The sequence below is a fragment of the Haliotis cracherodii genome, unplaced genomic scaffold (assembly GCF_022045235.1).
Source record: "Haliotis cracherodii isolate W230 unplaced genomic scaffold, xgHalCrac1.p SCAF_6, whole genome shotgun sequence".
Classification (NCBI taxonomy): domain Eukaryota; kingdom Metazoa; phylum Mollusca; class Gastropoda; order Lepetellida; family Haliotidae; genus Haliotis; species Haliotis cracherodii.
This window is the reverse complement of record NW_027266319.1, coordinates 51,589,469-51,614,692: the sequence shown is the minus strand read 5'-3', so window position 1 is coordinate 51,614,692 and position 25,224 is coordinate 51,589,469. Positions and strand designations below refer to the sequence as shown.

The 25,224-nt window shown below is 39.7% G+C and overlaps 1 protein-coding gene across 1 annotated transcript in view; it reads left to right on the top strand.

Moving 5' to 3' along the window:
• LOC139446724 (A disintegrin and metalloproteinase with thrombospondin motifs 9-like) overlaps positions 1–24,808 on the top strand; it is a 154,081-nt gene extending 129,273 nt beyond the window's left edge. The window contains exons 29-40 of the mRNA XM_071228021.1: positions 5,348–5,512; positions 12,911–13,084; positions 13,594–13,764; positions 15,384–15,575; positions 16,443–16,578; positions 17,210–17,301; positions 18,281–18,375; positions 19,351–19,490; positions 20,023–20,114; positions 21,545–21,649; positions 22,052–22,146; positions 22,665–24,808. Of these exons, the coding sequence (XP_071084122.1) occupies positions 5,348–5,512; positions 12,911–13,084; positions 13,594–13,764; positions 15,384–15,575; positions 16,443–16,578; positions 17,210–17,301; positions 18,281–18,375; positions 19,351–19,490; positions 20,023–20,114; positions 21,545–21,649; positions 22,052–22,144 (1,455 nt within the window). The 3' untranslated portion in view covers positions 22,145–22,146; positions 22,665–24,808. The remainder of the gene's footprint in view (positions 1–5,347; positions 5,513–12,910; positions 13,085–13,593; positions 13,765–15,383; positions 15,576–16,442; positions 16,579–17,209; positions 17,302–18,280; positions 18,376–19,350; positions 19,491–20,022; positions 20,115–21,544; positions 21,650–22,051; positions 22,147–22,664) is intronic.
• The last annotated feature ends 416 nt before the right edge of the window (positions 24,809–25,224 follow it).

Sequence of the window (25,224 nt, the reverse complement as noted above, 5' to 3'; positions counted from 1 at the left end):
GCAAATACGGTTTACTATGTTTCTCCCTGCTTTGCCTTGCCCTGTATAAATTAAAAATGTATGTCTCTGAAATGAAACTATTTTAAAAAAGTTCTTTTTTTTTCAGTTATCTTTAGTTATATAACAACACGAAGGCTCCATGGTACAATTTGTATTCCCAATATGTCGTATTTCCAATTGGGAAATGTACTTGGCTAATAATCTCTGTGGTTTTAGTGTGTGGAAGTTTAACATGTACATGTCCAATTCTCTGTCAGGAACATCTTTCTAGACCCAGTATTAACAGTGTAGTAGATCAGTAATACAAGACAAGGTTCTGACTGTTCAGGTGGGCCCCCTCTTCCATCATACAAGTGTAATGTACCCCCATTCCTCCACAACTCACCAAACACCCCCTCCTCCTCTCAGATGAGGCAATTATCTAATCTCCAAGGAGGACTTGTCTGCAGCCTCATCTAGCTTCTGAGGGCAACTAATTCCCAATAGAACATCCCCACACACAGCAACCTGTTAAGGAGGAATTGTCTGGCATGCATGTTGGTTTGTAGTGGCGTCCAGGTATGGGTTCTGGTCATGATTTTGTAGTCTGTCTTACAGACCCTGATACAAATATATATCAAATACAGCCCATGCAAGTCTATAATGTTTGGCAAGTCTAGATCACTGCAGTATCTGAAAATGAAGAGAGTCACTGGGCTCCTTTTTATTATATTTTTATTAAGATAACTGAACAACTGTTTTTTTATGTACGATATGTTCATTTCAGAGACCATATGTTAGTCTAATGATTTTGATGCAGGTACACTTAGTGTCTGTGAATAGAATGCTTACAGTAGGATTCTAGTGGCTTTGAAAAGAAACCTTGAACATATATAAGGATGTTTTGAAATACCATTTGATTTTTCAATATGGCTGCTTTGTTCTTGGTCCCATCTATCATGCTCTGCACATCGTCTTTGATTCTGTGGATTGTGGGATGGAGATTAACCTGGACTCACTCACTCATTCACTCACTCACTCTAACACTCACTCACTCTAACACTCACTCTAACACTCACTGGATGATTAGATTCCAGTACAGAAGAGTCATTCAATTTCTGGAGTAAGAAATGACTATTGGTGAGCTGATAACATTGGCATTTAGAAATTGCCATTTTTGTCTCCATTATCTACAGCGTCCTCCTCTGCCTTGATGAAGGGTTAAGAGATTCCTTTGCTGATGAATTAGGATTAATTTATGTTTACACAGTGATACTAATTCATATCAGTGACAGAACGTGTCATAATATTTCCATTGCTATCATTACAATCACCGAATTGCACTTTTTTATCTTTGACACTCTCTCTCAATCGGCCATAGTGTCTATCATATATTTGTCAGGTCAGAGGTCAGAGCATATGTACATTTGCCCATGGATAATGCTATGGGTAATTTTCAGATGTTTACCATAGTTTGTTTATGTTGCTGTAAAAGAGAAAATGCCATTTTCTTGTAAATTATGAAGTGCTTGAGAATTACACCAGTAAGTTGTAAATACATCAGATTATCCTTGCTGTCATGTGTATATTGCCAACATTAATCATACAAAAATATCTGTGACCTTTATGATTAAGTATGCCAAGGTCATGCTACAAGGTCATTTGGGGTTATGAACCTAAATTATGGATATTAAAGCGTGTGTGGCTTGCCCCCATTCCATCATAAATTGTGAAAAATGTGTATATAATTGTCACAATATTTATCTACTATGTAGAAATAGGCCATTTACCTCTCATGATGAGGGCACATGGGATCACACGTTATCAGCGTTCGATGGGGTTTAGTGATTATCAGATGCTTTCATCAGGTGATAAAAAACAATTAATGAGGATGCTGAGGTTGTTGCCGCTTGTATCTTGCCTCGGATGACACGTGGGAGTTTCTCACCATCGGATAGCTAGTTCAGTAGACATGTTCATTTCAAGGTCATATTACAAAATGCAAGTGTTAATATTGTGTGGTCTGAAAAGCTTATTGCTTTTCAACGTGGGTGGTTTTCTGAATTATTAATCATTTTTTTATTTAATATGCCATTCAATTTTCTGAAGCACAGGGCCTGGGGTATTCATTATATATATTTTTGCATTATTTTCAAGGTTATTTGTAAAACATTGTTATTATACAGAATGATTGTAAAGATTTTTAATTTTTCGATTCAGGTTGTTTGCTAAGCTTTATCTGATTACTTCGTTAGATGTGGATATTATTGTGATAATTCTTTATCTTTGATGGATTTTGAGGTATTTTCTAAGCATGTTTATAGCTTGATCTTATGGATTTTATTTGCGATGGTGTATTCTGACACCTAACACCTGACTTGTGTCAGTCCCTCATGTGTTTATGTGTTACTTGATGTAGCATTTATGTGCACCCCATCTTATTCAAGATCCTGGATCCTTATCTTCATCCCTAACTGATGCATAGTGTAGCAGGACGTGGAGTCATCCCACAGATGACATCCTTACCTTGTCAGCTTGCTGACGGGGTTAACCTCTTTGGTCATGTGGACAAGGTGTCCGACCTCTGATCAGAAGGTCCGTGGTTCGAATCCCATCACGGGACTCGGAAATTTTATGGCCGCTACATTGGCGCCCAACGTGGGGCTGAGCACGTTCATATTAAATTTGAGCAAAATAAGCCTCAGTACCCTACTATGCGGCCCGGGACGTGCCTTCTGTTGACGGGGGAGTATGTAGCAGGACGTGGAGTATATAAATAATTCACATAAGAACATGACTAACGGGATCGGGTGGTCAGGCTCCCTGACTTGGTTGATGTATGTAATCGTATCCCAATTGCGTAGATTGATGTTCATGATGTCAATCACTGGACTGTCTGGTCCAGACTCGATTATTTATAGACCGCCATCAATTAGCTGGAATATTGCTGAGTGCAGCATTAAACAACAAACAAAACAAACAAACTCAGGACCCATCTACTGACATAGCGTATTTTTGACTCCATTGGGAATAGAGCACTGCTATGTGTAAGAATCCAATCAAATTATACTCCCAAGAGCAGGCAAAGTCCTGTGCTCAGTTATGATAGAGGAATGGAGATGATGACGTCACTTCCGAAATGAGACCCATGAAGATCCGGGGAGGATAGGTCTTCAGCAACCCATGCTTGCCGTAAAAGGCGACTATGCTTGTCATGTTTGGTGCATGTCATCAATCCCAATTGCATGGATCGATGCTCATGATGTCAATCACTCGAATGTCTGGTCCAGACTTGATTATTTACAGACCGCCATCAAATAGCTGGAATATTGCTGAGTGCGGCGTTAAACAACAAACAAACAAACAAACAAACAAACAAAGTAGGTCTGGGACAAATATAAATTTACTACCCGGGTACCTATCCCTCTATTTTCCAAACCCTACCCAGGTACCCACTGTAGGTCTCAAGAGTTGGGTTCAAAATGTAGTTTGACCATAGCCCTGACAAAATGTATTTAGATGCACATATAAAACAATCAGATCATGCGTACTCTGAAGATGACTGAAGTTTTATCTAATCAAACATGTAAAGGTCAGAAGGAATGGGTGCATAGTCAGAAAGAAAGAGGCTATGGTGAGAAATAGGGATATTCATCATACTAGAATGGAGATCTCGGTGCCGTTGTACAAAAAAACCTTAGTGCTACAGCTGTCGTAAGTCTATGTTAAGGTATTAGAGTTACGAGCATCTTAGTGCTAAGATTGCTTTGTACAATGGCGCCATGGTACTCTGGATAAAAGAGGTGCCTTACAAACATCAAACTAATTCAGAAAAGAATTCAAATGAGGGCAACAAGAAATATCTTGAACATACAAGAAAACAGGGAACACCCTATGTAACGTACACCAACACTTTTTTCTGTTTTCATGTTTACATAACCCTGTCCTGAATCTTGCGTCTCTATTGTCTGAAGAATACCTGCTGGTGGTAATTAGCTCTGTTGGTTACATTTTCGAGAATGTTGTTTTGGAACTTTGAACTGGATCCATTGCTATCCCATCATGTATGATTGTCTTGTCTTTCGAGTTGATGCAGAACAGATTTCTCCCCTGGTGTTCTTCAAACAAGGGGGTGGAGATTAATCCCAAGCAGCGTTCCTGGTTTAATGGAATTGGTGTTTGGTTGATTCTAAATATTCAACTGTGGTTATCACAAGTAATTTGTTATAGGAAAGTCCCTCGAAGCCTGAAGTTCTATCTTTTTTCATGTTCTGTCATGATGTTATTATAATTTCAACTTCGAGCTCACATAACACAAACTATGGCTGTTATTTAAACTATGGCTGTTACATAAACTATACCTGTTACATAAAATATACCTGTTACATAAGCTATACCTGTAACATAAACTATGGCTGTTAAATAAACTATACCTCTTACATAAGCTATACCTGTAACATAAACTGTATCTGTTACATAAACTATGGCTGTAACATAAACTATACCCGTTACATAAACTATACCTGTTACATAAGCTATACCTGTTACATAAAATATACCTGTTACATAAAATATACCTGTTACATAAAATATACCTGTTACATAAACTATACCTGTTACATAAAATATACCTGTTACATAAGCTATACCTGTTACATAAACTCTACCTGTTACATAAACTCTACCTGTTACATAAACTATACCTGTAACATAAACTGTATCTGTTACATAAATTATACCTGTTACATAAACTATATGTGTTACATAAACTATACCTGTAACATAAACTATGGCTGTAACAAAAACTATCCATGTTGTATAAACTATACCTGTAACATAAACTATACTGGTAACATAAACTATGGCTGTTATTTAAACTATGGCTGTAACATAAACTATACCTGTTACATAAACTTTAACTGTTACTTAAACTCTACCTCGGACCTAAACTATACCTGTAACATAAACTATGCCTGTAACATAAACTCGGGGCATGGGCGGCCCAGTCATCTAAGGTGCCACTATTCGCTGTGCAGAGTTGTGTCCCTTGGGCAAGCCAGAAACCTTATGATTGTGGGTTCAAATCCCTGTTCGCCCTGATTATGTTTCTAGGTTTGTCAGTACCATACCCATGCTTGTTGGTTTCACCGAAGTGTTAAACGTCTCAGACCTGCATCAATTCGGACTTTCCACCCACATTATGCTGACACGCCATGATATAACTGGAATAATGTTAAAAAAGTGGTGTTAAACCCTACTCACTATAACATAAACTATACCTGTATCCTAAGCTATACTTCATAAACAATTCCTGTTACATAACCTGTGTCTGTAACATTAACTGATGTGTGTTGTGTTAACTTTGCAGTGTTCTGCCACCTGTGGTTCTGGCCAGAGACAGAGAGTGGTGGTGTGTGTTGACCAGACCAACACCACTCAGCCCACCACGACCTGCAGCAAGAAGATGCCCCGCAACACCAAGCGATGTGCCCGAGGTCATTGTCCCCACTGGAACAAGGGTCGATGGAGCAAGGTCAGTGATTCACAACTCTCACTAACCCCTGGAGGGAAATGGTTGAAAAATAGATCCCCACTACACCATGTTGCCTGAATTGAGGATTGGTTGGTCACAATCTTACCAGGATGCTTATGTGGTAGCTCAGCAGGGTAGCTGCTCATGCTGTCAACCACAGACTCAATTATTTATAGGCCATCATGGAGTAGCTGGAATACTGCATCACTAGTTTACACATGCATCGGTCACTTGTTTACAACTGCATCACTAGCTAGTTTACGTCTGCATCACTAGTTTACATCTGCATCACTAGTTTACATCTGGATCACTAGTTTACATCTGCATCACTGTTATACATCTGCATCACTAGTTTACATCTGCATCACTAGTTTACATCTGGATCACTAGTTTACATCTGGATCACTAGTTTACATCTGCATCACTAGTTTACATCTGCATCACTAGTTTACATCTGGATCACTAGTTTACATCTGCATCACTAGTTTACATCTGCATCACTAGTTTACATCTGCATCACTAGTTTACATCTGGATCACTAGTTTACATCTGCATCACTAGTTTACATCTGGATCACTAGTTTACATCTGCATCACTGTTATACATCTGCATCACTAGTTTACATCTGCATCACTAGCTTACACATGCATCACTAGTTTACACATGCATCACTAGTTAAAACATGCTTCCCCAGTTTAGACATGCATCACTAGTTAAAACATGCATCACTTATTTACATCAGCATCACTAGTTTACACATGCATCACTAGTTTACACATGCATCACTAGTTTACATCTGCATCACTGTTATACACCTGCATCACTTATCTACATCTGCATCACTAGTTTGCACATGCATCATTAGTTTACATCTGCATCACTGTTATACACCTGCATCACTTATTTACATCTGCATCACTAGTTTACACATGCATCATTAGTTTACATCTGCATCACTGTTATACACCTGCATCACTTATTTACATCTGCATCACTAGTTTACACATGCAGCAAGATGTGTGGAAGGATCTACCTCCTTACAGAATGCTCTACACGTACATGTAATCATTACATGAGACATCAGTGAAAGTCCTCATCTTGCAGCCATTAATCACTGCCTCTGGAGGTGAGAACTTTCAAAATTAAAGAGCTCACATAAGCACTTTGGATGGAAGGCAATCTCAGGTACACCTGAGTGCAGTGTCAAAATAGATAACTCCGTCCTTTAATATGTATATTCATATGAGACTCTCTGCAGAACTGTTATCAGGTTATACCAGTTCAGAGTTGTAAAGATCATGTACTATATCACAGAGAATGTGGGACTGTTTTGGGGTTGAAGACAGTTGTGATCACAGATACAAACGCGTGGCTAATGTTTGGGGGCGCAGACATGCGCCTGACGACCCTGTGCCTGGGATAGTAGGATCCCACCATGTTCTTATCTCCCCTCAACTAAAAGGCTGAGATGCTAATGAGAAATAAATGTTGTTGTCTATCAGCTTCAGGCTACCATGTACCGCAGGATTAGTCTGCCTGCAGCTTCAATGCATAGTGCTCCATCACGTTAAAGCAAAGAGTTTTCAAATCAGTATTTGCCTATCATGGATCATACTTACCGTATTCGATGTAATAAGTGAAGTTTAAATCTTAAAAGAAAAGTTAGATGCAGGACTGGCTAAGGTTAAACATTTTAGGTTTGAGATGCAGGATTGACTGGAGGTTAAAAATGTTTAATGTAGGATATACTGAGGTTAAAACAATTTGATGCAGTATTGACTAAGGTAACAAAGATTTGATGCAGGATTGACTGGAGCCTATAAAGGTTTGATGCAGGATTGACTGAGATTAAAAACATCTGATGCAGGATTGACCAAGGTTTGAAAAGTTTGATGCAGGATTGACTGGAGGTTAAAAATGTTCAATGTTGGATTGACTGAGGTTAAAAACATCTGATGCAGGATTGACCAAGGTTTGAAAAGTTTGATGCAGGATTGACTGGAGGTTAAAAATGTACAATGTTGGATTGACTGAGGTTAAAAACATCTGATGCAGGATTGACCAAGGTTTGAAAAGTTTGATGCAGAATTGACTGGAGGTTAAAAATGTTCAATGTTGGATTGACTGAGGTTAAAAACATCTGATGCAGGATTGACCAAGGTTTGAAAAGTTTGATGCAGAATTGACTGAGGTTAAAACAGTTTGATGCAGAGTTGACTAAGGTAACAAAGGTTTGATGCAGGATTGACTGGAGCCTATAAAGGTTTGATGCAGGATTTACTGAGATTAAAAAACGTTTGATGCAGGATTGACCAAGGTTTGAAAAGTTTGATGCCGAATTGAATGAGGTTAAAAAGGTTTTGAAATGCAGGATTGACTGGAGGTTGGAAGGTTTGATGCAGGATTGACTGAAACTGAAAAGATTTAATGCAGATTTGACTGGAGAAAATATGTTGTATACAATGATTGTTGTTTGGTTTATACCATGAATGAAGGCAAGCAAACTGAAAATGTTCATGCATGTTTTATTTTCCACCTTGGAATGGTATGCATGTATAAACAGAACTGCCAACACTTATGGACATAATGTATATACCCATCATTACTTGTCATTAGATAAACTATCTTCAGTGGATTGCATCAAAAGTCAAATTGATCTTCTACAAAGATGGGCAGTTCTATTTATGTTCGTGGTTGTGCGTCAATCCATGCCGTCAGTTCCTGGTATTCCAGACATCGGTCTATTCTGGCTTTTTGGTGGTGGCGGCGGCGGCAAGGTGTAACAGGTGGGATGGGGATCATCCCTCCTCCTCTGGAATGGTGTACCTCACTCTTAAGACAAATTCATCATGATTCCATTGCAATTATTTCAGTTAAAAAGAAATCAAGTAAATCACATTTTCTTTCTTTCTTGAAAGATATTTCCTTTTCTGAATTTAATCTGTAAATTTATCTGCAAGCTTCCGACAATTTCTTTCAAATATAATTACCTTGTGTCTACCTTTGGACAAAAAGTGATTTTATTTCCAGAACCCAATGTCAGAGAATATCACAAGATGTTTGGTAGACAACGAGCTTTACTAAAGTCGGTCAAATTACATCTTCCTGAGGCAAGGGCGTTAACTGACTTTTAAAGTCAAGTTTTTACCCTTGCCGAACTAGACTGGAATTCTGGAGTTATATTTTAGCTGAAATTAATAGTCAGATAATGCCCTTGCCTTGGGAAGATGGTCAAATGAGTTTGTGCAGCTCATATTTATACATACTTTTTGGATCGCTTGGTTTATCCGGAAAGATAAATGTTAATACTGTTGAAAGTGTAGGAGGTTCTTTTACTTGTGCATCAACATGTAGTATGTAAGTCTGAGAAGGCTTTGTAAGTGGCTCAGTGGCTTGAGACTACACAAGATGGATTTGATTAATGTATATTTGAAACAGCTGCTTTAGTTTTGTATAATTTTGGAAGTTGTATCTTTTTCTAGAACTCATAGATGGAGTGGTCAGACAAATGAAATAATCTTTAGCTATTTTTATTTTGTTTTATGATTGTGTGTTTTGGCTCATTGGTCTAAACCATAAAGAAGAAAAAGAAGAAAAAAATAGAGTCTCTGAATTTTTTAATTTATATGGAACCAATATTACAAAAAATAGATTTCATATATTCAATGTGTGTCCAGTACACACAAACATATGGAGTAGACACAGAAATGTGTGTCCAGTATACACAAACATATAGAATAGACACAGAAATGTGTGTCCAGTACACACAAACATATAGAATAGACACAGAAATGTGTGTCCAGTATACACAAACATATAGAATAGACACAGAAATGTGTGTCCAGTACACACAAACATATGGAGTAGACACAGAAATGTGTGTCCAGTATACACAAACATATAGAATAGACACAGAAATGTGTGTCCAGTACACACAAACATATAGAATAGACACAGAAATGTGTGTCCAGTATACACAAACGTATAGAATAGACACAGAAATGTGTGTCCAGTACACACAAACATATAGAATAGACACAGAAATGTGTGTCCAGTATACACAAACGTATAGAATAGACACAGAAATGTGTGTCCAGTACACACAAACATATAGAATAGACACAGAAATATATGTTGAGTACACACAAACATATAGAATAGACACAGAAATATGTGTTGAGTACACACAAACATATAGAATAGACACAGAAATGTGTGTCCAGTACACACAAACATATAGAATAGACACAGAAATATGTGTTGAGTACACACAAACATATAGAATAGACACAGAAATATGTGTTGAGTACACACAAACATATAGAATAGACACAGAAATATGTGTCCAGTACACACAAACATATAGAATAGACACAGAAATATGTGTCCAGTACACACAAACATATAGAATAGACACAGAAACATATGTTGAGTACACACAAACATATAGAATAGACACAGAAATATGTGTCCAGTACACACAAACATATAGAATAGACACAGAAAAAAATATATATTGTGTCTCAAGGAACAAATGATAATACTCATTGAACCAAATTCTTGACAAGAAATATAAATTTCCTGTAAAGTAATTCTTAAATCTTCAATACAGTACACTGCACCATTTCTTTACTTTCCAGGACCCTCATATTTCCAGTAAGGACCCATGAAATTAGTAATTGGCGGTCCTGTGGACCCCTAGTTTTGTAGGTCAGGGTAAACCTCAGATGGCTGATTTGCCAGAATTGTGATTCTGGTCCATGGGCAGAAAACAAAATCTAGGCAGAGAATTTACCGATAATTCCATGATATGTGAATTTCTACAGATCCTTTGCAGTGCGGCCTGTTAGGGGGAAATGAACGGGACGGGGCAGGTCGACCTTTCACTGTATGATAAAATAAAGATGCAGGCCGGAATTCCTCTGCTGCTGAAGTGGGAGGTTTACATAAACAGTAGGACAGGGGGAACCGGCATCAAATAAAGCTCTTTTGTATTAAGGAATATAAAAGCTTGGAAGAGGATATCCAAATATCTCTCTGCAGATGGACTAGATCACGATACTGGACTAAAATAGCCAATCAGACATGCTGATGGGGAGATAGCGGGACATGTACGTAAGACACGTGACGTATCGCGGAGAATATTGATGGAATCATTGCTGAACTTCACTGATGGTTGCCATCCCTTGTGTAACTGTTTCTGGTGCCATCATTATATATGTATATAAAATACACCAATTCTGCTGTGACTTTGATATGAGTAGAAACTAACATTTAGTTATGAAATGAAAATATTTGATTAAAAAAACAAATCTGCACTGAAAATAATGACCCTCCCCTTGTCATGTTTTTGGAAGACCCTCACCATGTCCTTATACATTTTTTCATGACCCTCCCCAAAATATGTGTACTATTTTTTATGACCCTCCTCTTGAGTCTCATATTTGTTGGTGCGCTACCCCCTCTATAATAAATGATAGGTCCCTAATGTTAAATGAATAATCCTAATTTTAGTAACTTTGAATTATCAATAAAACCAAAAGCATGATAACATCATTTATGCACAATGTACTTAAGCTGGAACTGATCCGAACAATCACAAAACCAACAACATCACTTCATAGAAACAAACCCAAACTTCTGAACTTGTTGACACTTGAAGCAATTTAGACAATGTTGGAGATTCACTAGACATTCCTGAGCTGCTGTGTGATGCTAAATAATGAAGCCATCAAGCCAATAACCTAACAAAGTCAGCTTGTTCTCTGGAATCATGACCTTAGACGACCTGGTTTTATTAACGCCACCAGAGAGGATCCACTGGAAGCTGTCTGAGACTAGAGACTAAAGGAGACGCCCCTTCAAGTTCCTGAATTACCTTCTCAATCAATGTCGGGAATGCTAAACAAAAACTCCACAATTTGTCTTTGAAATGCCACCTGTTATATATAAGGCTTACTTAGCAAGGTGCGTGGCGGTTAATGTTTGTAAACTATTTACGGTTTGAAAATCGTTTTTTCGGTTAAATAGTTTTGAAGATCGACAGTTGATATAATTAGGGGGAAAATTTACCTGTCGCCATCTTGTTTTAGAAGGAAATGAAGTACTGAATTAGAAACAATTTATCAGGGGTAAAATAGAAAGTTGTTAAGAATTTGGGGCTCACTTCATAGTTACCTTTTCCAATAGGTCTTCAGCAACCCATGCTTGACGTGAAAGGTGACTTAAGTGATCGGGGGGTCAGGCTCGCTGACTTGGTTGATGCATGTCACCGTATCCCAGTTGCGTAGATCAGTGCTCATCAAACACTGGATTGTCAGGTCTAGGCTTGACTCTTCTGTGCTGAATCCCACGTTACATATGTATGTGTTTATTAGGGGTGGGTCGAGCCCAAATTTACTACCCGCGTACCCGGCCCCCTGTTACCTGACTCTGCCTGTGTATCCGCTGTAGGTCTCGAGAGTTCGGTACAAGATATATTTAGATACATGTATAAAATGATCTGATCATAAATAACCTGAATTTGACTGAAGCATATGTGAACATTGGTGTCTTATAGTGTAACCATAGAGCTCTTGTGAATTTTTGTTATTAAGCAATATATCACGTGACTATCATGGGTCCAGGTAGTCCTATGGGTACCGGGGTCCCAGTTTGTTTGTTGTTTAACGCTGCACTCAGCAATATTCCGGCTTTATTACAGCGGTCTGTAAATAAACGAGTCTGGACCAGACAATCCAGTGATTGACATTATGAGCATCGATCCACCCAATTGGGATACGATGACATGCATCAACAGAAAGTCAGCGAGCTTGACCACCCCGATCCCGTTAGTCGGCTCTTATGACAAGCAAAGTCGCCTTTTACGGCAAGAATGAGTTGCCGAAGACCTATTCTACCCCAGATCTTCACAGGGTCCCAGTCAGTGACTGCCTCAACCCGAGTGTGTTATCCCTCTATAATACAGTTGCTGTGTAAAGGGAGAGAGACGAATAGGTCCAATGGAGTTGTCTCCCTTGGTTTAAGATATTTCAGTTTGATATTGTTTTGTCTATAGTTAAAAATCTCCAGAACCAAGAGTGCTCTTCCACACGAAGGGGTGACATTGTTCACAGGTTCAAAGGTCAATGTCTATCCCAATAGATGGTGTGGATATTAGACTTATTGATTGTGCTGTTGTAGTGAGTGAGTATGGTTTTACACCGCTTTTAGCAATATTCCAGCAATATCATGGCAGGGGACACCAGAAATGGGCTCCACACATTGTACCCATGTCGGGAATCGAAGCCGGGTCTTCGGCGTGATGAGCGAACGCTTTAACCACTAGGCTACCCAACCGCCCTGTGCTGTTGTTATAAAATGGGGCAGTATAGCATTTCTATCTGTTGTGTTCTGCAGTGCTCTGTGTCATGTGGTGTCGGAGTCAAGTCGAGGGAAGTCAAGTGTATGATCAGTCGAGTCGACGTAGTGGACGCAGACCAGTGTCAGAACGCGACCAAGCCACAAAGCTCAATGAAGTGTTACAGAAAGACTTGCTTGAAGTTCAAGTGGAAACCGGGGCCATGGTCAGAAGTAAGTACATATTTTAGACAAAATTTAGACAATTTTACGAATACCTGTTTTGTGAAAAAAAGTCGATGGTATTCAAGGCAGAATGGGTCCTACCACTCCTGCTTGTTCTAAGGGGCCAACCATTTTCATGCATATAATGCTCCAAGAAAATATTTTGTGATAATTTAGGTTTTACACCAAAAAATAATCACAAAACATGCTTGATGGTTGAGAAAATAATGTGTTTTAGGGAAACATTATTTTAGAACTATGTGAATATAATGTTGAGGGAACCACTCTATTTATTTATGATTTTTTGTCGTTCTTGTCTTCGGAATTACCACACAATACTGAAAGCCCAGCCTGAACTTGTTGGGAATGTTAGTCAAGAGGTCCTGCTAGCTGACCTCACCACATTTATCGGATTGTGATACCAAATTTATTGTTAATTTTAAGGCTTATCACATAGATAACACTTTCTAATTCCATGATAAATACCAGTATGCTAATATTTGCCCTGTTGCTGCCAGTGCTCCAAGACTTGTGGATTTGGTCGGAAGGAGAGGTCAGTGACCTGCACGGACAGACTGGGCGTGGCTGTGTCCTCTCACCTCTGTGACAACAACAGGAAGCCGAAGGTGCGGCGGCGATGTAGCGAGTACCCCTGCCCCTTCATCTGGAACATCGGGCCATGGAGCGAGGTAGGTCACGCCGCTGTCATGGTGGAAAGAACATTGTGTTTGTTACTTAATAAATCCGATCGTATGTCAGCTGCTTTTATGTCAAAGACTGAGATCACTTTATACGTAACTTGGAAATGTACATAGTTGTATGACATGGAGTATTAGTCTGGATTGTAGCTTATTATACATACATACACAGCATTTCAGGTCAACCTATTACATCTTCATCAGCTGAAAGACAGGGTGGGAACCATGACACATATATCCTGACGTACCCTATTTTCGAACAGTTAAGATGACATTTCTGATATTTCGAGGGATGAGTGAATCAAAACTCAAGTTCTGCTTCATACCAGTAGGTGATGTCTTCAACAACAGAATTCAGTTAAATTCCGAAAGAAAAAAACTCCTCGATGAAAGGCGTGACCTCCTTTACCTCGTCTGTAAACTTCCGCTGCACTCGAGTGACGTCACCTATTGTCAAACACGAGATTGTTTTCATAGTTTAGTGGGGTTTTCTTGAATGAAGAGACATGCTTTGGTGCACAGTTCTCAACAACATTCTGGCAGGTCGGCATTAAAACTCAAAAAGTAATTGATAGTTTAAAACATATTCACAAAATATGAATATTTGTCACTTGATTGTGTTCACGCTATCTTACTCTTCCCCTTCATCAGGACATAGATACCAAAAGTCTGAATGATGATGGAATGTTCTGACATGTGTACAGTGCCTCACATGAACACAGTGTTGACAGGCTGAACGCATGCATTCTCAAGTCCGCAGCTTTTATGACATCAAACCTCTCCCTGTAATGCAACATATCAATATCAAATATGGCTGTTCGAAAATAGGGTACTCGATGACAATTAAGAGGGGACATGACAGTTGTTTTAAGCAATTGTGTTCATATTTATGTGTCATCTTTTTATTGTCATGACATCATTTTTTCATTGTCATAATTCATTATTGTGTTGTCATAATTTTATATCATCTGTCATCAATCTATTATCATCTTGTCATCTTTTTATTATTGTGACAATCATTTTATCATTGTCATAATTTTATTATAGTGTTATCATCATTATATATTTATGTGTCATTATTTTTTATCATGTTGACATCTTTTATCATCATGACATCATTTTATCATTGTCACCATTTTGTTATTGTGTAGTCATCAAATTATCATTATTTGTCATCATGTTGCATTCATGTTGTCATTGGACCGACTCTGTGGTCTAATGGTAGAGCGTCTGCCCAGAGAGAGGAAGGTGCGGGGTTCGATCCCTGGCCGCGTCATACCAAAAGACGTTAAAAGATGGTACTTGTTGTTACCCTGTCTGGCGCTCGCCATTAAGGGGCTAAAACAAGGACTGGTCGGCTCAGAGTCAGTATACTGTGTCTGAGTGGGATATTAATGTTAAATGGCATGGTATCTCAGTGAGGTAGCACTATAAATCGACATCAGTCCGGACTAATACAAGCAGCCACACAAACACACACACGTACATGCAAGTCGCTATATAAGTGCACTAATCTTGGACGCGACGTTAAACCCCTTTCACCTCACCACCTCATGTTGTCATTGTATCCTGTTGTCATCCCTTCATCACCACTCACTGGCTGCTTCCAGTGTACATCGTCATGCAGCGAGGGGAAGCAGATCCGCACCGTGGTGTGTCAGTCTGTCACCAGGGAGGGCTGGATACTCCCCGGGGAGGTCCCCAACCGCTGCCCACTCCGCGAGAAACCCACCCGCATCCGCTACTGTAACTATGGCGACTGTAATGCTGACTACAGATGGAGGGTTGGACCCTGGGGACAGGTGAGTGTTGAGCAGCACAAAGACTCTGGATTAATGTAAACTGACAGAGCTGAATAGTACAAGGAATCACTTCTCCAAGAGAAAGTCCATGTTGTGATCTACTTACAACTTCAGTGAGTGATTATGGTTTTACGACGATTTTAGCAATAGTCCTGCAAAGTCATGGCGGGAGATATGAGCTTTGCACATGTACCCAAATGGGGAATCAAACCCGGGTCTTCGGCGTGACGAGCAAACGCTTTAACCACTAGGCTACCCCACTGCTCAACTTTAATACAACATTTTAAACCTGCACTACCATGGTGCCAAGGAGTGAATTTATCTATTCTGTGAAATACCAGTGTGTAGATATTTCATTTTGGTTCTCAGAGAAAATTTTCACTGTCCATGGAAGACTACAATAAAAATATCTCTATGTCTGACTGTCTAACATACATGGTCCCACTTATATGAAGCAATCTTAGCACTGAGACTATTGTAAGTATATGTTAAAGTAAGGGAGTTATGATTGTCTTAAAGCTAAGATTGCTTTGTGCATGTGGGCCCTGGTTTGGCGAGTCGGACATTGTATGTCCTTACCTCTGGATAATAGAATTCAGTGAGTGGGTGGTTGGGTGAGTGAGTGAGAGTTTGGGTTGAAACTGCACTTGATCGGTGAGACTCATGCCAATCTCATAAAAGACCCAGGTTCCATTCTTGACATTAGTAAAACATTCAAGTGAGTGAGTGAATATGGTTTTACGCCGTGTTAAGCAGTATTCCAGCAATGTCACAGTGGGGGACACCAGAAATGGACTCCACACGTTGTACCCATGTGGGAAATCGAACCCAGAGTATATTAAAAAAGTAATGTTTGTTTTTTCGCAGTGTACAGTACGCTGTGGCCACGGGAAGCAGCGGAGGATGATCAAGTGTGTGGACAAGAAAGGGCGCCGCAAGTCCAAGAGGCGCTGCATCCGACTGTACCGTCCCGAGTCCAGCAGAGATTGCTACAACGGACCATGTAAGATAGATAACTCCCATACTTCAACATAGACTCACGACAGCCATACAGCCGTAGCACTAACATAGATAAGTCCCATACTTTAACATAGACTTACGACAATGTAGCACTAATATAGATAACTCCCATACTTTAACATAGACTTACGACACCGTAGCACTAATATAGATAACTCCCATACTTTAACATAGACTTATGACGACGTAGCACTAAGATAAATAACTCCCACACTTCAACATAGATTTATGATAACGATACAACCGTGGCACTAACATAGATAACTCCCATACTTTAACATAGACTTATGACAACGTAGCACTAAGATAGATAACTCCCATACTGTAACATAGACTTACGACAACGTAGCACTAAGATAGATAACTCCAATACTTTAACATAGACTTACGACGACGTAGCACTAACATAGATAACTCCCATACACTAACATAGACTTAAGAACAACGTAGCACTAAGATAGACAACTCCCATACTTTAACATAGACTTACATCAGCTGTAGCACTAACATCGCTTTGTGAAACCAGGTCCAGGATAATTGAATATCTTATTTACAACTTAGACAAAATCTATCTTCTGCACTTTTTCATGGCCGATCATCTATCTGTTACCTAGGTTACGCGAGATCCTGCAAAGAACTGAAGGAGATCACCACTATCAGAGTGGATGGTGGCTACAAGCTGATGGTGGACCGCAAGCTGATTACAGTAAGTGACATACTGCCCACTGCATCAGGCTGAGGTACAGCTAGGATATACATGTATGTGTGTGGTGAACTGCATGAAGTCTCACCCAATACTGGAAACCACAAAGTTTATGCTGATGCACATGTTGAAGATCGGTCAACATTTCAACAAAACTGGATGTATAATTAAACTCAAGGCAAATTCTGTAATTTTTCTGCTCAGAAGAAATTTTGCTTTGCAGAATTCTGCAATTTTTCTGCAATGATCATGATGACTTGGCTCCCCTGACTGATGCTTAAGCTTTCAATTCCTGAAACCTTCCTTGATTATTTAATTTCTCTCACATTCCCATGCAAAACTTTTAGCATTATGCAGTGAATCTAGTTAGAGCCTTCAGTGGTATCATATCACACTCTGAGGGTATTTGAAACAGGTCAATAAGAGGTTTCCACTGACACTAACTTTTGTCATGCTGTATATGTGTACTTTTTTCAGGCTTTCCTCGGTTCCAAATTCATTTTAGCCTGGTCTGATCTATTGGTTGGGGACATGGGTGGCCCAGTCATTTAAGGCTCCGCAATTTGCTGTGCAGAGTTGCATCCCTTAGGCATGCCAGAAACCTATGGTCCTGGGTATTATCCCAGGATTTGCTTTCTAGGTTTCTCTCTAAAGTTAATATATATCGCAACATGGGAAACCTAGTATGTTCATCACTAATCTGTGAAGATCCGGGGTAGAATAGGTCTTCAGCAAGCCATTCTTGTCGTAAGAGGTGACTAATGGTATCAGATGGTCAGGCTTGCTGGCTTGGTTGATGCATGTCATTATATCCCAATTGCATGGATCAATGCTCATGATGTCAACACTGGATTGTCTGGTCCAGACTCAAATATTTACAAATCGCCGTCATATAGCTGGAATATTGCTGAGTGCGTCATTAAACAACAAACAAACAACATCACCCGATCAAGCAGGTTATCCATGGTCTGTTGTTTTGCAGATCTACTGTAAGGACATGCGGAAGGCCATTCCCCTGGAATACCTGACACTGCCCAATGACCGCCACCAGAACTATGCCGAGATGTTTGACCACAGGTAGGTGATCGGTCATCTCAAACAAACTCAATACAAAAACATCTCACTCTGTGAAGATCTGACAACCCCTCCTTAGCTTGTTGCATCAGGTGAACCTTTATCGAACTCAGACCGCCCAATTTAAATGAAGGGTGCTTGGATTCTTGGACTAGATGTCAGCTTTCTATAATGATTCGGCTTCAAGTATTGATTCGGCTTCATGTACTGATTCAGAAATTTAGATTATAAAAAAAGAAAACCGACACAGAACAGAAATATTCCTTCCACGTTTCTCAGTTAGATCCCATGGTGCTTAGAAATAAAAGGGTGTATTAAAAAAACAAAACAATATAATGGCCTTTATTATTTACATTCAGAACTGCTAATTTAAGTTCATTTTCAAGTTATAGAAATCAGATATGCTGCTCTGAATGCTTTGCTGACTCATTCCAAGATTTAAGACGTCTCAATGCTGATTGGCTGATTAGAAATTTCCCCTGACACAACCTCCAATGGAGAGGTTGTCAGATCTTCATGCAGAGAGGTTTCATATCTGAGTAAACGATCTGATTTTGATGTGATTGACGTCTCAGATAAACTGTGACCTGTGAGGTTTTCACTTGTTGTTAGCAGTATTGCTGCATCATCTCACTAAAGGTGCAAGAGCATCCCAGTGGTAAAGACACCATACTTCCCTGTGCAGAGTTACCTCCCTTAGCTGTGTAAGGATAAGGTGATGGTTTTAAACTCATAATTGTGATCTAAACGTAACTCCCATATTTTAACATAGGCTGAAGACAGTCATAGCTCTAAGATCGCTTTGTGGAATGGGCCCTGATTATGATCTGTGGTCTGTTGATCAGTGCCATATCTGTGCTGTTGGCGTTCATCAATGGGGTACACATCTACAGAACCTCAAGATGTGATTGCTGACAGATTGTGACATGTCTTAGATACTGTTTTGATTGGCATCCCTCTCACTTCTCTGATTGTCAGGCTGCGAAACCCTGCATCTTGTCCCAACAACGGCACACGCCCCCAAGTCTGCAACCGTTGCCGGCGGAAACCATACAAGCAAGCAGGCAGCACAACTTACTCCAAAGTCAGGATAGACCTCAACACTTTAAAAATATTGCGTAAGTATCCAGGTATTTTCCATAATAGTTGCGATAAGCAAGGTCATAGAAATACAACTAAAACCCTTGTCACAATGATTTTATGCACCCTACTTCACTGTTGACGTAATATGTAATGACATCACAGCCTTATACTGGTGGCATCATTTTGACAAAGTTAGATTGTAAACACTATTTTCAATATGTATCATGGGCGGATACAGAGGGGAACTCGTCCAAGCCCTACTTTGTTTGTTTTGTTTGTTTGTTGTTTAACGTCGCAATATTCCAGCTGTATGACGGCGGTCTGTAAATAATTGAGCCTGGACCAGACAATCCAGTGATTGACATCATGGACATCGATCCACGCAATCGGGACACGATGACATGCATCAACCAAGTCAGCGAGCCTGACCACCCGATCCCGTTGGTTGCCTCTTACGACAAGCATAGTCACCTTTTACGGCAAGCATGGGCTGAAGATCTATTCTACCCCGGATCTTCACGGGTCCCCAGCCCTACTGATGGTATATGGATGTTTATTATGTTGCAGCTACTGATGGGACTTTCAGTAATGTCCACAGTGGGAAGCTCATTCCATTCGGTACAGCAGGAGATTGCTACAGCTCAAAGGCCTGCCCTCAGGTGAGTTTCTGATAACCGGGGAACATGGGGGTGGACGGTTTCTCACAAGCCGTGATTTGTAAACACTAAACATTGCAGTGACTGGTCCTTGGTATCAAATAAAAACAACCAGCTGACTATTTGAAGAAGGATACTCTCTCTACTATTAACACTAGCAGAGCAGCTTACAATTTCTATTGTTCAAAACAAGCCCTTGTGCTGAAGACATGTCTCCATGTTTATTTGCATTCAGATTCGAGGACGTTAAACATGTGGTATATCCACATATGGTACAGATTTGTACCATGTATTTTTGCCTCTGCCTATTGGCTAAAAGCTTTAAGCTAAGCCGGGCGGTCGGGTAGCCTAGTGGTTAAAGCGTTCGCTCATCACGCCGAAGACCTGGGTTCGATTCCCGACATGGGTACAATGTGTGAAGCCCATTTCTGGTGTCCCCCGGCGTGATATTGCTGGAATATTGCTAACAGTGGCGTAAAACCATACTCACTCACGCACTCACTTAAGCTAAGCCAGTAAATGATAACCTGTTGAGGGTCCTATGTGATGGTATGGCAGTTAGATGTAGGATCCTCAGTCAGTATAAGCAGAAGGTTTCTTTGTTGTTTAAGGCCACACTCAGCAATATTCCAACTACATGATGGTGGTCTGTAAATAATCGAGTCTGGGCCAGACATCCAGTGACTGATATCATGAGCATTGATCAATTTGGATATGATGACATGCATCGCCCAAGTCAGTGAGCCTGACCACCCAATCCTGTTCGTCGCCTCTTATGACAAGCATAACCAATTCTAACCAGATCTTCACGGGTCTATAAGCAGTGATAACTGTACTATGTAACATTGATGTGAATTGGGTTTGATAGCTCTTGTCTGTAAATTGTGGAACAGAGCTATATTTATTCTTTATTCTTTGTGGGGTTTTTCATGCTATTCATGTTTTACTGACTGTAAATGGTGATCATTGTTATTTTTATTTGTTTATCTGCTTGGGTCCAAAAAAATAATTTCATGAAAAACATTAATTTCTTTTGGGTAAGCAGCTTTGACATCACATGTAGTAATTAGTAGCAGTGCAATTGGATACCTAGTGGATCAAATCTGAGTCTATTTCCCAGCTCTTGGGATACTAAGTAAGCTCTTAATTCAACTTATCGGTATTTGATCTTCATTTTACTGAAACTTTTACAGTAAAATTTCGATACTACTTGCGAGGTTCCCAGGACTAACTAGATTCCAAGTACCCAATGTTGGTCGTAAATGCTTATAAATGAGAATTGGATGGTTGGGAAATATGATATTTTTAAGTAAAGGATTCATAATTGGCAATTCCAAAGGATCGTGGGCTTGGAATCCCTTTTAACATTTTTTCAGCCAGATTTTGGAAAACACTGATCCATGTGATAACAGATGTGTTTGGTGTGATTGTAGGGCCTCTTCAGCATCAACCTGACTGGCACCGGGCTGGCTGTGTCTGAGAACACAACGTGGACCCTTGATGGGAACAAGGCATCGCAGAGAATATGGCGCCTCAGGGTAAGGGTATGGATATCACTAGTGGGTAGACTTCTAGGGTATGACCCTCTTCGAGTGTGTACAGTACATTGTCATGCTTGGGTATATTGATACTACTCGTGTACTCACTTCTAGGGTACACCGATTTAAGAAATAAACAATGAGTGTTTTTTTCTCCCAGCATTTTTTATTGTACAATAAACAACGACCACGAGTCATTTGTTTCTTTTATGAGATATAGAGAATCTCACCAGAGTGTCTTTTGATATGAAATATATCAACACGGGTTGATAAAAGTGGGAAAACACCGAGGTTTATCAAGGAATATATCTTGTAACTTATAATAGAACAATTTTTCAATAATCTTCTTTTCACTCGGTCACACAATGGACATGAAGGTGAAGGTCATGTTGTTGTTTACAGGATGGAGAGATAATCCGTGGTGTCTGTGGGGGGTACTGTGGAGTGTGTTCCCCCGACCCCCGGACAGGCCTCCACTTACAGGTCCTTCACTGAACGTAAGTCACTCACTCACTCCAGCATGATCCTTGACCGATTTCTCTGATGTTTGACAATTAGAGAATATAACCAACGAGCTACGAGGAATTTTGGATTGTCTGTCCCAAGTGAATGAATGGCTATGCCTAGGTTTAAGTGAGGGATTTGCAACGTGCGTTCCCAAAGGGGGACACATGGGACAGAGAGATGTCTGCAGATTAGATATTTTTTTGGCTAAAGCTGCAAAACCAGATATATTTTTTTAATTAAAACTATGAGGCTGAATATCTTTTATGAGAAAAACACCCTGCAACAACTTTATTTGTGGCTGACAATTTCTTTCTTTTTTCAACAGTCTAAAGCATATTTATATTTTTCAAGAATTTTCTTCCGGGACGAATTATGTTTTTCAATAAAAAGAATATCAAATGGTCAGTCACTTAGATTGTCAATCGAGTAGAATTTAGCATTAAGCTATCAAGTTAAGTTTTTTTGTGTTTTTTTAAAAGAAGCTTACTCTGTCTATATTTTGTTGCAGTTAGCTTGGCGACGGTTCAACAACCACACTCTCACTGTAAATATCACCATGTACAAAGTTGCCAGCAAGCATATCTGTACAACATGGACCAAGGTATTTATTGGATGTAAAATATCAGTCTCTCCGTCCACTACACTTGGGGAGTTAACCCTAAAAGGGTTAATAATATGCAGCATTTGGAGGGTTAACTCACATTAGAGCATTGGAGACAGTTACAGGGAGACCACAAGGATATCAATGATGAAAGTGATACCTTAGCCACAGGAAGGCCACAGTGTATGAACTGGGATTCTGGTTCCCTAGCCACAGGAAGGCCACAGTGTATGAACTGGGATTCTGGTACCCTAGACACAGGAAGGCCACAGTGTATGAACTGGGATTCTGGTTCCCTAGCCACAGGAAGGCCACAGTGTATAAACTGGGATCCTGGTACCTCAGCCACAGGAAGGCCACAGTGTATAAACTGGGATCCTGGTACCTCAGCCACAGGAAGGTCACATGATATCAGCAGTGATCAAGGTACCCAAACCACAGTATATCATCAACGAGCCTGCTACCTCAGCCACAGGAAGGCCACAGTGCCCTGGTACCTCAGCCACAGGAGAGCCACAGTATATGAACAGTGAGCTTGGTACCACATCCACAGGAAGGCCACAGTGCCCTGGTACCCTAACCACAGGAAGGCCACAGTGCCCTGGTACCCTAGCCACAGGAAGGCCACAGTGCCCTGGTACCCTAGCCACAGGAAGGCCACAGTGCCCTGGTACCCTAGCCACAAGAAGGACACAATGCCCTGGTACCTCAGCCACAGGAAGGCCACAGGATATAAGAACTGATCCTGGTGCCCTAGCCACAGGATATTGGTACTGATCCTGGTGCCCTAGCCACAGGATATTGGTACTGATCCTGGTGCCCTAGCCAGGGGATAACAACAAGGTTATTTGTATCTGAGAGACGTGAAGGGACCAAGGGCCGTGTTGAGATAATGAGGGTCATGTGACCAAAAGGTTCAGGGGTCATATAATGACTGTAAGATGAAGGAAGTCAAATGAAGTAACTTAACCCTGAGATAAACCACAGAAGAAGATATCACATGGTTTCAGACAATGAGAGTTAATAGTACAAGGATTGTTATAGTGTATCCAAGTTAAGGTTGTGTTAAAAGTAACTGTACAATATTTGAACTTCCATGACTGGCTGTTCTGCTTGTGTTACTGCTTGTGGTAATGATACTGTCACTGCAGGTTTCACCACAAGTATTATTTTCAGTGTTGCAAGTAAACAGTAATACTACTTGTGTCACCACTAGTATTATATGCTAGTGTCAAACATAATAAGTGGTACTACTAGTATCACCACAAGGACAACTGCTAGTGTCACAAGGAAAGGGTGGTACTACTTGTGTCACCACTAGTATTATATGCTAGTGTCAAACATAATAAGTGGTACTAATAGTATCACCACAAGGACTACTGCTAGTGTCACAAGGAAAGGGTGGTACTACTTGTGTCACCACTACTGTTGTTGCTAGTGTCAAACATAATAAGTGGTACTACTAGTATCACCACAAGGACAACTGCTAGTGTCACAAGGAAAGGGTGGTACTACTTGTGTCACCACTAGGATTACTCCTAGTGTCACATGTAATTAGTGATACTACTTATTTTACTGTTTGTGTCACAAATCAAAATTGGTACTACATGTACTTGTATTTAAGATGAGAAAATAATATTGAAAAAAATCTATGAAATTATTCAGATTCTGATATTCACGAAAAAAGAAAAAATAGCTAAAATAAAATGTCACATAATCTAGAAACTATGTGATGCTGATTATTTAAGACTTAAAGAATGTTTGCTTGCTAGAATTATGCAATGTTTTCACTATGACTGTTTTGATAAGCAAATAAGATCCAATCTCCATATTGCTTGTATTGTAGTGGATCTATCACAATCCTATTTTAAGTTTTGTTCATTGGAAAGGGATGACCATTTAATATTCTTGTGGAGCCTGGAATTTTTCAGGCAGCGCTTCAAGATATAATGTACAATATATTTCCTCTGAAAATTGGAGTAAAAGACTATTTTTTACCCATAACACATTATACCTTTCAGAACAGCATGTTTAGTGAAAACTTTTTTTTTTAGTAAAATCGGATGATTAATTATTTTTTTCCTGCATTTTCACAAATTTCTTTTTTTTTTAAATCCCAGAGCAACCCGAATATCAAAGAGCATCCCTAAGCATTTTTATGATGGAGTTTCTGGATTAACCCCTCAAGTGCTACCAATACTCAACCAGTGTTTGTGTTAGCACTCTTAAAGGGTAATAGTCATGCAACAAGTGCAATATCACTCATATTTATGAAAGCATTGATATTGGAGCATCATGTGTTTACAGTTGTCAATGTGAGTTGTCATGTCTTGCAATATTGTGCCGGTTGAATTCTGCAGTGAAACACACAAATAACAAACATGAATTGAACCAACTGAGGAAGTTATGATCTCATCAAAGCCACAACCTATTAATTACTTTGAATAATCACTGAATTATTGAAGAC